Raw genomic sequence first — 16,171 nt, 5'->3', positions numbered from 1 at the left:
CCTTTTCCATTCTCCCATAATGGTTCTTGCGGAGCATGGTTTGCCTTAATGACATCCATCAACGGTGATGCCAAAGAATGTCAAGACAAGGAGTGTAGGGGCGACTGGGTATGGGGTAACCTGAATAAAGTCATGAATAAAGCATGTTTCCCAGATGAAGAAGGTCTTCCCCAAAGGAAAGGTACAGATCTAGAAAATGAAGAGTATCTGCAAGGAAATGTGACCCTCGACTTTATAGTGTTGAATGTCAAGCCCATACACAATTTAGGTCCATCCTCAATTACAGTCCTGCCAGTAAAAGGGAACTTGTGTACATTTGGGGCACAGCGAGTGTAACACTATACTAGTGTTTAAAGACAAAGGAAAGTCTTACTTCAGAGCATCACGACACACCTACTTTATTTGTGGCCAGACAGCCTATGTGCAACTGCCCTTAGACTGGGGTGGGACGTGCTATATATCATTTCTTTTACCACCGGTTTTCTTGGCCCCATCGAACTATCATCAAAATCTCCAACTAGCACTTATCAGACTCAGACGAGGGCTCGATGCCTCCGGCATTGACCAGACTGAAACAGCTTGGGAGCAATATACAGATTTCAACAAAGGATTCTTTTTCTTCATAGGTCCCGTCCAGAATAGTAAACTTATCCGCAGACTAACAAGGATTCTAGAAACAGTTGCTAATGAGACTGCATCAGCCCTGGGGAACTTGACCCAGGAACAGTCTGCTATGAGAATGGTCGTTCTTCAGAATCGTCTTGTTCTTGACGTCATCCTAGCGGATAGGGGCGGGGCCTGTAGGGTCATCGGTTCCAGCTGTTGCGTTTTCATTCCTAATAACGCACCGTCTGTATACAAAGCAATAACAAGACTCCACAAGATCGCCCAAAGCATACACCAAGACCCAGGCACGTGGACTTGGTCCAGTTGGCTCTGGGAAGTTATATCGGCATGGGGATGGAAAGTGTTGACCGTCTGTGGACTAATACTACTGATGATATTCAGTTGTTGCCTATGTCTGCAGTGTGGCCCGGCCATTTGCGGCCTGTGTGCTACTGCATGTGTTCCACATCCCCATTTACAGAGCATTGAAAATGGAAAAATAATGCTGCAAGAACAGATCGACTGTCTCATGAGAATAGATGTGACATGAGGGTCCACTAGGGGACAAGGAGGGAATGAGGAAATTAAAATTATAAGGCCTATGTGTCCCCGTGTGTTTCCCGTCACTCATGTGCACATACATGTAACCTATGTATTTCCCCTCCATGGCCTGTCTATCATGATGCTTATGCTATAACGTGGCCTGCCATAATCCAGTCTCCCATGAGAGAAACGACAAATCTGCTCTGAGGCCTACACGTTTTGCATCATGTTTTCCCGCATTTCCATTATTGTGGCTCAGCCAGAGCCAGAGCCGAAAAGAGGTTTCAGGCCTCAGAACGCTCTGAAAGCTGCAGCTGCGTATCCTTGGCCTTGCACACTTGGGCCTCAGCCAAAGGGGCCCTGACCGAGGTGCCGAGACAGTATTGAGCACGGTTATCTGCTTACTCCTACCGAAACCACATTCCTGCCTGGAGAAGGAGGGATAAACACGACCCCTCTGCAAAGGAGAAAGCCTAGCCTCTCTGTCTCTTTTCATGCGATTGCAAAGCTCACGTCAGTAAAAAGCCCATAGCCCCCATGTAAGACTTTAGCAGTAAATGAAGAAATAGATGCCACATTGGCTCTTGGTGATGGGCAACCTATGTCACAAATCAGTCCCTGCTCCAGACTTTAGATATCAGATAATACAAGATGTGCTGGTCGCCCTGACACTGAAGGCCTCACTTCCAGACTCCAGACTCCCCGGTTGCATAGCAACCCTTTCACACGTCAGTTACACGTCATGCTCGAGTTGAGCACAAGTAAGGCAAAGTTCCAGTAAAGTTCCAGCTGATCACGCAACCCCCTCCAGGCATCCACCCACTTATGACACTTACCTATTATCATCAAGTGGACGCCCACCTTCACGCCTACTTACACACCCACATGCTCTTATCTCATTCTCTCTTGCTCCACCTGAAGCACTCCTGCTTACGTATATTATTACAATGTATATATACTGTACTTAGTGAATAAAGTTTGAGAATATTGAGAATACTCTGAGAATTAGACCCTTCCTGATCCCTTGTGGTGATGGAACTATTCTCCCTATAACTCGAGTTATTTGAATAAAGCCCTTTTGAACCTGATACCACGGACTCAGCCTCTTGCTTCATGCATGATCATATTGATATATAGAAATTCAGAGCGCGTAATATTTTATTTACGACACTATGATAGTAGACAGCAGTCAAAAACTTGTTAAGGAGTGGGATGGAGTCAGTGAAGCTGCTGACCCCACTCTGTGACAAGGCATCACTTCTGGACACTCAGACCTGGGTACTTCAGGGCTTAAAATGGAAGCGCCTAGGTCCCAGTCTATCAGTGACATGGCTCCTCATTATGAAGGGGAGGACCTCCTAGCACTTTGGCGGGCTGAGCAGGTCACGCCCACTGGGTTGTGAAATCCACAAAGTTCAGCTTAGGAAGCTCATTAAGTGCATGTACAGCTCCTGGCTGTCTGACCTGAACATTAAGAGTGTCGTTCAGGCTGTACTTTGCACATCCTGACCGACACTCTTCATGTTTGCAAAAGGTGAGGCCCCTCCACCCTAAATGATAGGTTGAGCCTGGCTGGGATCTTGGTTTTTGTAGAGCACTCCGCTTCTGTTGATGGGTGTCGGACTATGAGTGAACCAGAATGCATCATTTTCTACAACTTCTTTGAGATTCTACAAGCAGGCGGGACCCCCATCTTTATAATTTTACTGAGTAGCAGATTGTAGAAAAAGACATCCTGTTGAGGAGTGCAGTACTGACAGGCTTGCAAATAATATAAAGAAGTCCTTTCTTCTTGTCATTATTTACAAAGTGCTAGACCCATGTGTTGATTTTTCATATACCTATTAGATAGGTTCTGTGACACAGTTCTATCGAAATTATTTGCAATCTTTTCCAATTTGGCAAGTATGAATGGTCATCCTTTATGTTTGATTTGATGTTTTCCCACTACCAGCTCCACAATACAATTGTAAAGCATAATGGAACCGCCCCAATGTCGCCTGTTTCTTTGAATGTTGAAGAAGATTCTTAAAAGTAAATTGTATATAAAATTACATTTTATGGTCGCTTCTTCAAAAGAAAATAGGACAAATAGTTTACGAAAAATGCCCCACACTGTCAGCACATTGTAATTTCACTTAGTTAATAGTGCTCAGCTAGCAATAATAAAATAAAAAACACAGTCTGAAAGCTCTTGAGCATCACGGAATTTTCATCTACATGGAAATATTATTACAGCAATTTCAAAGAAGTTGACGTATTCGTCTGTGACTTTGACAATAGATCCCATTTCAGGAGTGCCCTTACCTTGAGCTGTTCTAAGTCTGGTCTTTCGACGCTAACAACCTCGGCCAGCAGCTGGTCCTCCAGCCCTTCTGCGGTGACAGTGAAGTTGATCAGTGTCATTTGGGCCTGTAGCTCGGGCTTGTAATGTGGGTTGGCCAGCTTAGTGTGTAGAATGAGACGGAAGTTTGGGTTGACTTCACATTCTTTATCGCCAATCTGGATATACCTATTTGAGAATGATGACATCATTACAGAAGTAAAAATGTGAAGAGACAAATGCATGCATTTTTCAAATTCTCATTAATGTAAAATATCTGTGTTTGTGTAGATTTATACAAATATCCCTTAACAATGGTAAGAAAGAGCAGATTACACTGTGCACAACTGCATGTATGTTTTATGGCATGGAATTTGTTTAATGCTTATATGCTTTAACAAAATGCATTTATCCAAAATCAGGAAGCAAGGGTTAAAATTTGTCCAGTAAGGTAAAGTCATTATGAAGTGGCCGTCTGGTGGTTAAGACTGTTGTGGAGTGTTGTTTCCATTCATCTCAATTTTGCTTTAGAGTGGTAATAAACTTCATTTTTTTTACCTTTGCACCGTAGTAATATATGTGTGAATGTGTATTTATTAGCAGCGGCGGTGCATCCATGAGGACGGAGAAGCATTGCCCATCTGAGGAGAGTGAAGTAAACATGAAAAATAAAATAGCAAGTAAGCCAAATTATTTTTCTATGCTGCCAGCAGCGAAGTCTGAGGGTGGGGCCAGCAGCAGGGAGGAACAGTGTTCATTTCAGTTTAAAGTGCGCATGTCACTTTGGCTGGCTGTCTTCCGATGGCCAGCCTGACATGTGCACTATTAAACAATCCAACCCGAGCAGTCTTAGGCAGCTGAATGGAGAGCAAGCACAGCCCCCGTGCTTGAGGAAGCATCGAACCAGCATGCTCCAACCACTCCTGGTGCATCTCTCATGCTGGCTGAGCAGCATGATAGCTGCACCAGGATTGGTAGAGGGGAGTTGAATGAGGCTCTGAGATGCCTGTGCTAGAGCCACCAACAGCCGAGAAGAATTAGAGGAGCACTGAGCAGTAGGTAAGTTAATCTTTCTTTTTTTATAAACTAGATTTAGCGGACAGGCACTGTGAGAAACTCGCAGTGCCTTCAGCCTCAACTCTAGAGCTCTTAATCATGGCCTATTATAAACACTGTTTCAAATGGACCGTGATTGAGAGCTTTGGCGTAGAGCGTAAGGGAACTGCTTGTTTTTTTTCAGTCCCCTTCAGTGGGTTAAATATTTGCCCCACCTGTTGAATGTGCAGCTGGACGCTACTGTTTATTAGTACAGTTGCTCTAATTAATGTGTCATTGGGCAATATTTATTTTCACGGCTATGGAATGCAATCAGCTGTTCCTGCTGATACAAAGTACAGTCAAATCATGACAATAACACTGCAAAAGATAAAACGTGTACAGTGCTTGGCTGGTACTTCTTTCATCACTTGATATGAGTCTCTTGGTTGCTGTCCTCTCTTGGAGTGTCAGACCAAAAGAGCAAAACTTGTCCTGAGTATATGTAATGGGTGGGTATGATCACTAAAAGTGCCTCGGGGGAGTTCTGATAAGAGGGATACACACTCTATGGGGGGCTAATGTTGCCAGGGGTGCCCAGCCTGATGGGGGCAAACTGCATTGAGAAAGAGCAGAGGACAAATGGGAAAAGCTCTGGTGGGGATTTGCAAAAGAACGATAACAGCGCCAGGCATTCAATGCGGATACTCCAAACAACCATAAACTGTTCTGCAGATTAAAGCAATTAATACAACTCAAATATTCCAAAGAGTAAAATATAAAAGAAAAAGGAAAACCGTTTATCTTGCTGACTAGGGAAAAAAACTGTGAGTCAGCATCCATCCTCATTGATACCTGGCCTGGTTTGGTAGGCAGCAAGGAGCAAGCCACCCAAAGGACACCCATCAAAACGTCCGAGTGGTGGTTTAGATGATAGTGCTGGTGGTTCAGCACTGTTCTGTACTTAAATGTAGCAATAAAGAGGGGTATGTTTATCAAGCAAACTGTAACTAGACCATGATAGAAAAATGAAACCACAAAACATATTAAATCTATATATAATGAGCATGTGATCTTAAAATCATGCTCTCTCAGGGGATTATCATGAAGCTGTGTTAGTATGTGTTTCCAATAGTGAGGCCAATCCAGTGAATTGTTGGAAATGAGAGCTGAACGTACTGATGTCAGCAGGGGCATTCACGTGTTCTGATTGGAGAGAAACAAAATGTGTTGGCTGGAAAGATTTTCTTTGGAATATGAAATAAATATTACAGAAGCCAAAATAACACCTGCTATGGGACCTTTTTTGATGGTTAGTCTGTTCAATGAGGATCACTGGCAGCAATACGAGGCCTCAAAGGAAATTCTCCATCAGATCCTTGTCCTCCAAGCCTGCTAGCACTGGGGGCAACCACCCTTAACCCATTGGTGAACATGGTGCTCAATGCTTTGCTGTCTACACCAATGGTCCCTGTGTCATGGAAGCAGGCAAAAATTCTGCCCCTGTTAAAAGAAACCCGCGGCAGACCCTAGAGAGAAATCTAATTATAGGTAAATATCCCTCCTGCTAGCCCTGTCTAAGGTACTGGAAACACTTGAAAACCAGCAGCTCTCTCAGTATCTTAAAAATAATAATCTGATCCATCCTAGCCAATTTGGTTTTAGGCCAAACTTCAGTATGGAGACAGTGCTGATGGAAGTCATCGAACATATCAGAGGCACCTTGGACGCTGGGGGGGAGGCTGTTTTGATTATGTTAGAGCTGTCAGCGGCCTTCGATAAAGTCCCCGACCCCAGGCTTCTAGAACGTCACCAATCTATCAGGGTAGGTGGACTGGCCCTGAACTGGTCATCCTCCTTTCTGAAGGATAGAGGACATGATGTATTGATCCCTCCTTTTTCCTCAAGAGCATGTGAGCTGATGGTGGGAGTGCTGCAGGGCTCTGCCTAAAGTCCCACATTGAACAATGTGTACCTCAGTTATTTAGCCCAGCTGGAAGAAGCCTTGGCGCAAAGATGATTAAATATGCCGATGATGCCCAGCTGCTGTTCACATGTGGAAGGAGAGTGAATAATATGGGAGAGTCCATTAAAACCTACCTTTCATCGATTTTTCACTGGATGAACGCCCATCAACTAAAGTGTTACACAGAAATGACCGGAATACTATTCTTCTGTTCTAATGCCCCAGATAAGTGGCACACATTGTGGTCTAAAGACGTCCCACCCCTAAGTCCCCATGGGGCAATAGTTAAGAACTTGGGCGTTCAATTCGACAACTCCCTTTCTTTTCAACCACAAATCAAGTCAGTGTTTGGGATATGCTTTGGGCTTCTCTAGATTTAAAAAAGTTCTTACATTGCCTTTCTTTCTCTGCAAGTAAGTCGGTAGTCCAGGCACTATTAGCCTCCAAGCTGGATTATGGAAATGCCCTATAATTGGGACTCACAGACTTTCTGCTCCACAAGCTTTAGGTGGTCCAGAATATGGCAGTCCTCATTCTCTTCAACCTGCCTCCAAGAACACGTGTTGTCACACCTATGTGCCCTTCATTGGCTTCTGATAAAGGAGAGAATTCTTTTCATAAGGGTTGTTTTGGTGTATAAAGCACTGCACCATACAGATGCAGGTTATCTTGGGGCCAGAATCAGTTTCTATGCCCCCTCCAGAAACTTGAGGTCAGCCAACAGCCTTCTTGCAAAGATTCCTCAGATTCGCTGCATAAGAACAGGCAGACGGACCTTATCCTATCTTGGACCAATGGCATGCAACAAACTCCCTCTCGAGCTCTGCTCAGTAGATGCTACCTCACTGTTCAAGAAAAGGTTGAAGACCTGGTTCTAACAACAAAAATAGATGACCTGACTGCACTCTGTAGATTACTGAATGCACATCACCAGGACACTACAGGCAGTAGCAGTGCGCTTCTCAAGTCACATTCATCCATTCCTTCATTCATGGGTATGTAATACGTATTTGTGTGTTTCTATAGTGCGTATCTCACCATAAGCTAGTGTAATGTAAGTTAGGTATTAAATGCACCACAAAAGGTTAAGCAGTGAGAAGGGTCATTTATCTGACGGAAAGCAGGTTAGTCACTGATGGAAAAGCCCTGCATTGCCAAAAGAAAGGTTTTGAGAAAGGGCCTACCCCTAAACAATGGTGAGGCAGACGATGGGGCTGGCTGAATGATGCGACAACTAAGCAGCACAGTTGAATCAGTTCGAGTGATGAAAGGATGGATTTAAGTCAAAGTCTGGAAGACCACCACTACAGTAGCTCAATACTAATGACTGAATCACTTGAAAAGTACACTTTGACTGCATCTCTTCAAATAGCATACACAATCAGGATCTAAATCGATAACCTCTTGAAAAAAGTCCACACAGTATTTTAAAATAGATGAAGAATTAATCCTGGAATGTTAGTTGGGTTCTAAATTGGGAAATAGTCAAAAGGTCTCACTAGCACAAGGGTCTCCCATTAAAGGGTGGAAAAGGAGGTGAATGAGTTTATAATCTCCCTGAGGAACAGACATATGTATGGACACCCAGCGACAGATGCCTCCCTCGATGCTGGGAATGGTGTATTCAACATACACAGCCTTCAACAACATATTAGCAGAGAGAGGAACCCAACAGTACCATAGTGTTATCTGCAATAAGGGGTAAATAATATGCTGCTATGATGTATATCTCACACATTCCCCTGGACTCCCATGAACTAAGAAGTGCAATAAACAATCTCTCGGTCTTTGTCATCTAGGCCAGGGGTCACATAATCCCCTATCAACAATGGCCATCCTCCTACCACCTCTTATTAGTATATCTGTATAGCTGAGTATGCTATGCTAGGCTATTTGTGGCAGGCACTGGCCAGTCTCAGTGTCCCGCTTACTTGCATGTCCTGTGTTTGTGGTGCAAGTCGTGTTGGTGGGAGTGCAGATAGCCATGGGTTCTCCTGTGCAGCTACCACTCCTCACAACTTGTAATGAGGGCATTTATAGTCAATTCTTGTCAGTATTGGGACCTCTCTAAGTTATTGTTTCCACATAGTTTTGCATTAGTGCCTAAAACAAGGGTTTTACATGAGGGCTTATCCCATTCACTTATTTCAACATCTGGAGTATTTCAGATCTTTATAATGACAAAACCTGCTGCTAAGCAAGGGACCTAATTTTTTATTTGTGTTCTAAAATGTGTTAACTTGAGGGGAGGAGCCTAGCGCGCGACCAAGATGGCCGCGTAGGTGCGAGGCTCCCGAGGACCTCCGCGACCTCCTGAATTAATCCTGGCGATATCCTGTCCTTGTTGAGGGGACTGTGTTGGGGAACCGGAGCTGAGGCGCCACCCGTTTTTTGGGCTCGAATCGGACCCCGAACGCCGGTGGGAGCATCGATCGAAGGTTGCGGCCTTCTCCTCGCCGGCCCCCCGGATTGGAGTAGTGGGGCGATCCGGGGACAAAGTGAATAACAGCGGCGAGCGGGGCTGGGCGACTGGCGTACCCCGCACTTTCACTTTCGCTTTTGCGCCCTCCTAGCTCTCAAGCCGGGTCGGGCTGCGGAGCGGGGTGCGGTGGCCTTGTCCAGGAGCCCGGCTGACCCGCCGGCGGTGGGTTGACCCGCGGTTCGGTGGTCGCCCCTGCCCCCCCCCTGGCACCCGTGACTGGTATAGCGGCCCGTTTGGGGAGCTTGGCACGACGGTGGAAGAGCCAGCATGTCCACCAAACAAGATGGCGACCGGGCGAAGGTGAAGACGACCCGCCGTGGCACGGCGCACCAGGCCAACAGTATGGACCGCTACACGCTTCAGAAGGGTTCTCCGGAGACATCGAGTGCATCCCCGGTGGGCCCGACGGAGGCATCTGCTCATCCAGGGGATCTGACCCTCCGGGACGTCATGGGCGCCATCGCAGAGATGAAGGCCTCGGTGGACCAGCGTTTCGACACCTTAGCGCAAAAAATAGACTCGGTCCTTGTGGACGTGAGCCTTGTGAGGGCAGACTTGTCCAAAACAAACGACCGAGTCGACTCCCTGGCCCACACCACAACGAGCCTCACGACAGACGTGGTGGCCCTCCAGAAGGAGGTGCGCCGGCTTGGCCAGGCGAGCGCCCTGATGGACCGGCGATTGGAGGACTCCGAGGGTCGGGCCCGGAGGAATAATGTCCGTATTGTGGGGGTCCCGGAGGGACGAGAGGCGGAGGCGGCGGATCTTTTCGTGGAAGATTTGATCCTGACCCATCTCCAGCCCCGGGGGCTGAGTAAGCTTTTTGCGGTGGAGCGTGCTCACCGGGTCCCCGGGGGCAGACCTAAGACTGGTGCCCCGCCGCGGCCGCTCATTGCCCGGATTTTTAATTTTCGGGACAGAGATGCTATCCTCCAGACCTCCAGGCAACAGGGACCGGTCAAGCTTGACAACATGGAGATACATTTCTACCCAGACTTTACTCCGGCGGTCCAGAAGCAGCGACAGAGCTTTCTTGGGGTTAAACGTCGCCTAAGGGACCTGAACCTCAAGTACTCAATGCTCTTTCCAGCCAAGCTGAGGGTAGAGGTGGATGGTCGCACGCACTTCTTTGACCGGCCCGAGGCGGCTGGGGACTGGCTGGACACTCTGCCTGGAGATCGGGGCCGGGAGGGCGGGGGGGGCGCGGCTGGCGAGGAGGGCCCGCCGGATCAGAATTGAGGGGTGACTGAATAGGCCTTGCTCTGGACGTTGTTCCTTCACCATTTATTGATTGCGTATGTTCCCCTCCTATGGAGGTTGCGTGGGGTCTGTTGGGGGCTTCCCTCCTCCTCTGGGGGACTAGTTAGTATTTAGCTATGGGGCGACAGGCACACTGCACTTTGGGGGGGCTGTCTGGGCTCATGCAGGGGTGCAGGGAGGGGGGAGTTCTGTTGGGACCGGGGGGTGGGGGGGGTGTGTTGTTTGTTAGCACCGCAGGGCAAACCTGCTACTATGTTGTTGTTACTAGGATGCTCGATGGGGGACGACCGATTGATTCGACGTATGATGGGGGGTAGGGATTTGACTGTGTTGTCATGGAATGTTAACGGCCTGGGGGATAGGATTAAGCGTGGTGTGGTCCTGCAGTACTTAAAACGTATTTCACCAGATGTTGTCTTCCTGCAGGAGACGCACCTTATAGGTAACTCCTTTCATGCAATGAATCGGCGGGGATATCGTTTGGTGGCACATTCCGGCTTCACCTCGGGCTCGCGGGGGGTGGGTATTATGATCAAGAACTCGCTCCCGTTGGAGATTGATGAGGTGCGCCATGATGAGAGGGGACGCTACACGGTTCTGGTGGGAAGAATGGAGGGTAGAGTGTTTATCTTTATATCCGTGTACGTCCCGCCTGGGTTACAAGCCACCACATTCGCGGACCTGGGGCGCCTCCTTCTGGACCTTCCGAGTGGCCTGCTGGTGGTTGGAGGGGACTTTAATGCGGTAGCCTCTGGGTCTATGGATCGCCATCCCCCTAGGGACCTCCCCCGGGCACAGGCGTGGCTGCCCGGCCTTCTGGACACGCTGGGCCTGGTGGATTGCTGGCGATTAAAGCATCCCGCATTGCGACAGTACACCTTCCACTCGGGTGCCCATGGTAGCCTCTCGCGGCTTGATTACATCCTTGTCCCGGCGGCCCATGCAGGGAGGGTGGGGGAGGTGCGCCATCTAGCGCGGGGTATCTCAGACCACTCCCCATTGTTGTTGCATTTCGATGTCTTCCCGAGGGGGGATGGCAGGGTGGCCCCAATCAATGCATGGTATTTGCGTGACCCCACCATTCGTGCCGATTTGATCAAATCCTTACAGCGATATTTCGACGAGAATGTGGGGTCGGTCTCTTCCGCCATCTCCCTGTGGGAGGCTTTCAAGGTAGTCCTTAGAGGGGAGGCCCTCTCCTTTATCTCCCATGCCCGGCGGCTCGAGCGGGAGGAGGTGACCCGGGTAGAGGCCGAGATTGCAGAACTGGAGGGTGACCTGGGGAGCGGGGTAACAGACGCCAAGTTGCATGTTCTACACCTAAAGCAGGCGGCCTATCGGGCCCTCGTCACGGAGGCAGCCAGGGGCCTCAGTAGAGAGCAGCAGGGGCGATTGTATGATGTGGGTGATAAGGCTGGCAAATTGATTGCGTGGTTGGATAAGAGGGAGAGAGCGAGCCGCGTGGTGCCTTTGATTGAGAGTGTTGATGGTGCGTGTGTCACCGAGCCGGAAGCCATTGTCTCCTGCTTCGCGGATTATTTCCGCGAAGTCTACTCCCCGGTTTCCCCCTGCTCGGAGGAAGATTCCCATGCCCTGCTTCGGGACATCGCACTGCCCTCCCTAACGGTGGAGGACAGGGATTCGCTTGACGCCCCTCCCACCTCGGACGAAATTGCCTTGGCTATTCGCTCGGTTGCATCCGGCAAGGCCATGGGCCCCAATGGTATTCCCATCGAGCTCTACAAGCTACGCCCGGATGTGTTGGCGCCCCACCTGCGCGCGATGTTCCTGGCGGCCCACTCGCAGGGTTCCCTCCCGCCGGACCAGCGCCTGGCCACAATTGTGGTGATCCACAAGGAGGGGAAGCCCCGTGAACGGGTCACATCCTATAGGCCGATTTCGCTTTTGAACGCGGAGCCCAAAATCCTTGCCAAGGTGTTGGCCAACCGGTTGGTTGGCGTGGTGGGCGACCTGGTCCACCAAGACCAATCTGGCTTTATACCGCACCGCAACACGGCGCTCAATCTGCGGCGCTTGCACGGGGTGCTCGCGCGTGTCCCATTTGTGCGGGAGCCGGCCATCTTGGCGTCCTTGGACGCCACCATGGCGTTTGATACGCTTGAATGGCCATACATCTGGGCGATGCTGGCGAAATTCGGGTTCGGCCCGGGTTTCATTAGCTGGGTCAAATTGCTATATTCGGGCCCATTGGCGCAGGTGGTAGTGAATGGGCGAGTCTCGGCCCCATTCGCGCTGGGGAGGGGTACGCGACAGGGTTGCCCCCTGTCGCCTCTCCTGTTTGCCCTGGCCCTGGAGCCCCTGGCGGAGTGGCTACGGTGGCACCCCTCTATCCGTGGTCTCCGCTGGACCCCCGAGCATGAGGACCGTGTGTCCCTCTACGCTGACGACATCCTTCTGTATCTCGCCTCCCCGCGTAAATCACTGATCGTCCTGGTTGATGTTTTGCGCTCATTCGGTCGCAACTCAGGCCTGGTCATCAACTGGGCGAAATCCTGTGTCTATGTGCTTTCCGGGGAGGCTCCGGCCCTACCACGGGACTGTCCGGTCCAGATTGCCCCCCACGGTTTTCGGTACCTGGGTATCTATATCACACTTGACCCGGAGGCCCGCTATGAGCGGAATTTGCTGCCCCCCCTCCAGCGCTTGAGGGAGGACGTGGTGCGCTGGCGGCGTCTGCCGCTCTCGCCGCTCGGCCGAGCGGCTTTGTTCAAAATGATGTCCCTGCCGCGATTCCTCTACGCCCTCCAGAATACTATGGACTTGGTCCCGGCACGCTATTTCCGTGAGGTGGAGGGCCTCCAGCGGCGCCTGTTCTGGGACGGGAGGCCGCGCATTGCTCTGGCTAAATTGACGCTCCCGTGGTACGATGGGGGGGTCGCCCTCCCGGACATTAAACGGTATTACTGGGCCTCCCAACTAGCTGCAATTAATCATGGCCTTTATGGGCCCGCCTTGAACCCGGCATTTGAGATGGATAAAATGCTCCTACCCGGTGGCGATTACAATCGCGCGCTCTACTCTGGCGCGCCCGACTCCCGTTTGACGGGACCGACGCGTGTTATGGTGCGTGTCTGGCACGCGGCTAATGCAGCTATGGGGTGGAAGGACCGTTTGACCCGGGCGTCACCGCTGTATGCGTCTGAGAGGTTGGGCTCCCTATGGACGTCGAAGGGCTTCGAGAAGTGGGACACGATCGGAATCAGCACGGTGGGAGATCTCTGGACGAGGGGGGGATTCAAAACTTTTGAGACGCTGCAGGCGGAGTTTCAGCTGCAGGGCAGTGAGTACTTTCGGTACCTACAAGTCCGCCATGCGCTGGGCTCCGTCTTCCCGGACGTCGCATCCATTCCGGAGTCTTCCCCCCTGGAGGACAGAGTGCTGGACGGCCATGTACCGGACAGCACGATCTCCCTCATATATAAAAAACTGATCAACGATAGATCGTGCCTGCTGACTAGTCTCCGCGAGGCCTGGGTTGCCGACGGGCTGGAGCTGGACGACGAGGATTGGATTTCCGCGGTGGCCTCCCCGAAAGAGGTGGCCATCCCGGCTCGCCTTCGTTTCGTCCAGCTCAAGATCCTTCACCGGGTTTACGTGACGGGGCCAAGGCTTCTGCGTATGGGTTTTGCTGGTGACGGACTGTGTAAGCGTGGCTGTGGTGCGCTGGCGACTTTCATGCATATACTGTGGGAGTGCCCGAAGGTGGAGCGATTCTGGCGTGGTGTGCATGAGGTCCTGCGTGTGGTTACGCGTGTCGCGCTGCTGCCTGAAGCGAGGAGATGCTTGCTGAATGTATGGGAACCGAATGACTATTCGGTCCCGCAGACGCGGTGGGTGACTCTGGGATACATGATAGCTAAGCGTGACATTGCTCAATTGTGGGGATCCCAGAGGCCCCCTGCGGTATCGGCCTGGAAAGAGCATATGGATTGGTGTATGTTTCGTGAAAAGGTGGTGTATGTGGCGAGGGGTAAGCCTGGGGCGTGGGTGAAACTCTGGGGCCCCTGGAACGCCTACCGCGGGGGTATTTGTGAGCCACCACTGCTACCGGCTGCCTCACCTGCTCCGTCTCCCTAGACGGCCCCCCTCCCTCGGCCGCGGGCGCGCGGTCCCCCCAGTCCCTGACCTACTCCCATTCCCCTCCTCAGAGTTCTGCTGCTGGTTTGGATCCCCCACTTATGGAGCACGTGCTGTCACTTTGGATCGCGGGTTGCCTTGCGGGTGTGGTTTTTTGGTGTTGTTTTGTTTCAAGAAAAGGGAACCGTACTGTGGGCTTGGAGCTGTGTGGCCTGCACCATTGATTACTCCTGTTTCACTGCTCTGCACTGCCGAGAGACTTTTACTGTATGTATGCAATATGCTTTTGTCATTCTAGCGGCCGGCCGGGTGGTTGTAGGCCCATACCTGTAACTTTTACAACCTGCAATAAACGGTTTCAAAAAAAAAAAAAAAAAAAAAAAAAAAAATGTGTTAACTTTTGTAAAGTACTAAATGCCACTTGGGTGCCATCTTTGATCTTTAAAGGATGTACTGTTGGAATTATGGACAAGCATTGGCAAAACCAATAGGACTGGCCTCAGCTGCCAGACTTTTGGGTTTGAAGTAGTTTTGTTTTGCCATGATTTTGTAAATCTTCATTGTTGGTGGAGCGATTGGATCCCAGCCAATGTAAAAAAAGGAAATCATTGTTTAAAACCAAAAATATCTTTTAGTCCCATAAAGCAGCCATTGCTATATTAGTCCTTGGCACTGAAAGGAACTACTTTGTGTGCGCTTGTGCTCCCTGTGGAGTAGCACATTAATGTCTCTCACAATGAAGGTAGCCAGTGGCTGAATCGGCCTGATCACTGCCCCATGTTGGACGCTGCAGTGGCGTGAATAATATGTCAGCGACACAATAACAGACCAATGCATGAAGAGAATAAACAAAAGAAAGTCTCTAGTAGGCATGATTCAAAAGAGTGATTATGTAGATAACTTATTATTAGTTACCTCAATGTTGAGTAAATCAAACTTGGCAATTAAATCATAATTTTAGAAATGGGCTACCCTGGATTTCTATGAACGCATCATTATAATGCAGTTAAGAAGGCAACTGGCAACGTAAGTGGTATACAGAAGGCATTTAGTTATTCGGGTCTCCAGCCTAACTATAGAAGAAACACCCCCATACGCACACATTATGTTGAATAATCACAAAATGGTACACCATGAAAGGACTTGAATATTTAGTGTTTTTTTTAGAGCCTAAGGCTTTATAGCAAATTTGGGTGAAAATGATGCATTAAAATTAACTAGTAAAGCCCATTTTTTTCAAACTTTTCTCAGGGAAGAGAAAACCCCACCCTTTGTTCTCCCCTGGAAGAATATATAATATTAATGATAAAATTACGTAACTTCAGCAATGTTAATTATTGTGATGTCATCAGGATTAAGGTTATGTGACTATGCAGGGTCAAATGTCATATGATGTCACTTCTTGTGACATCATTATGGTCAAAGGGTATATGATGTCACTTTCGCTACCCCAGGCATTTTGGTGAATCAACGTCCATGCCATTCTCACATACGGAAACCCCACAGTGGAAAAACGAGAAGTACTGTATATCTTACCAATAGAATGTTCTTTGCAACACAGTCATTTTCAGACCTGCTGCTAGTGGATTGATTGTAAATGTGCCGGCGAATGCTTTCTGAAATCCCACCAGTGGATTTCCTGCAGGTGTGTCAGCTACCCCTGTGACAGTTCTCTTGTCCAGCTTGCCCGCAGTCTGCTACCCTCTGCTGCATGTCTACCTGCTGCCCACTGTTTGCGCATTCTCTGCTCGTTTCTTGCTCTGTTTTACCTTTTTCTGATCATTTTTCTGCCCTCTGTTTTGCCTTTTTTCTGCTCCTTTTTCTTCCCCGTTTCGCCTTTTCTGCTTGTTTTTCTGCC

At 49.4% G+C, this 16,171-nt stretch overlaps 1 protein-coding gene across 1 annotated transcript in view; it reads right to left on the bottom strand.

Annotated features, from left to right (window-relative positions):
* DNAH11 (dynein axonemal heavy chain 11) overlaps positions 1-16,171 on the bottom strand; it is a 3,007,685-nt gene that overhangs the window by 651,585 nt on the left and 2,339,929 nt on the right. The window contains exon 66 of the mRNA XM_085631597.1: positions 3,457-3,661. Within this exon, the coding sequence (XP_085487723.1) occupies positions 3,457-3,661 (205 nt within the window). The remainder of the gene's footprint in view (positions 1-3,456; positions 3,662-16,171) is intronic.

The sequence above is a fragment of the Triturus cristatus genome, chromosome 10 (genome assembly GCF_964204655.1).
Source record: "Triturus cristatus chromosome 10, aTriCri1.1, whole genome shotgun sequence".
In the NCBI taxonomy this organism is placed as follows: Eukaryota; Metazoa; Chordata; class Amphibia; order Caudata; family Salamandridae; genus Triturus; species Triturus cristatus.
This window is presented reverse-complemented; position numbering and strand designations above follow the sequence as displayed.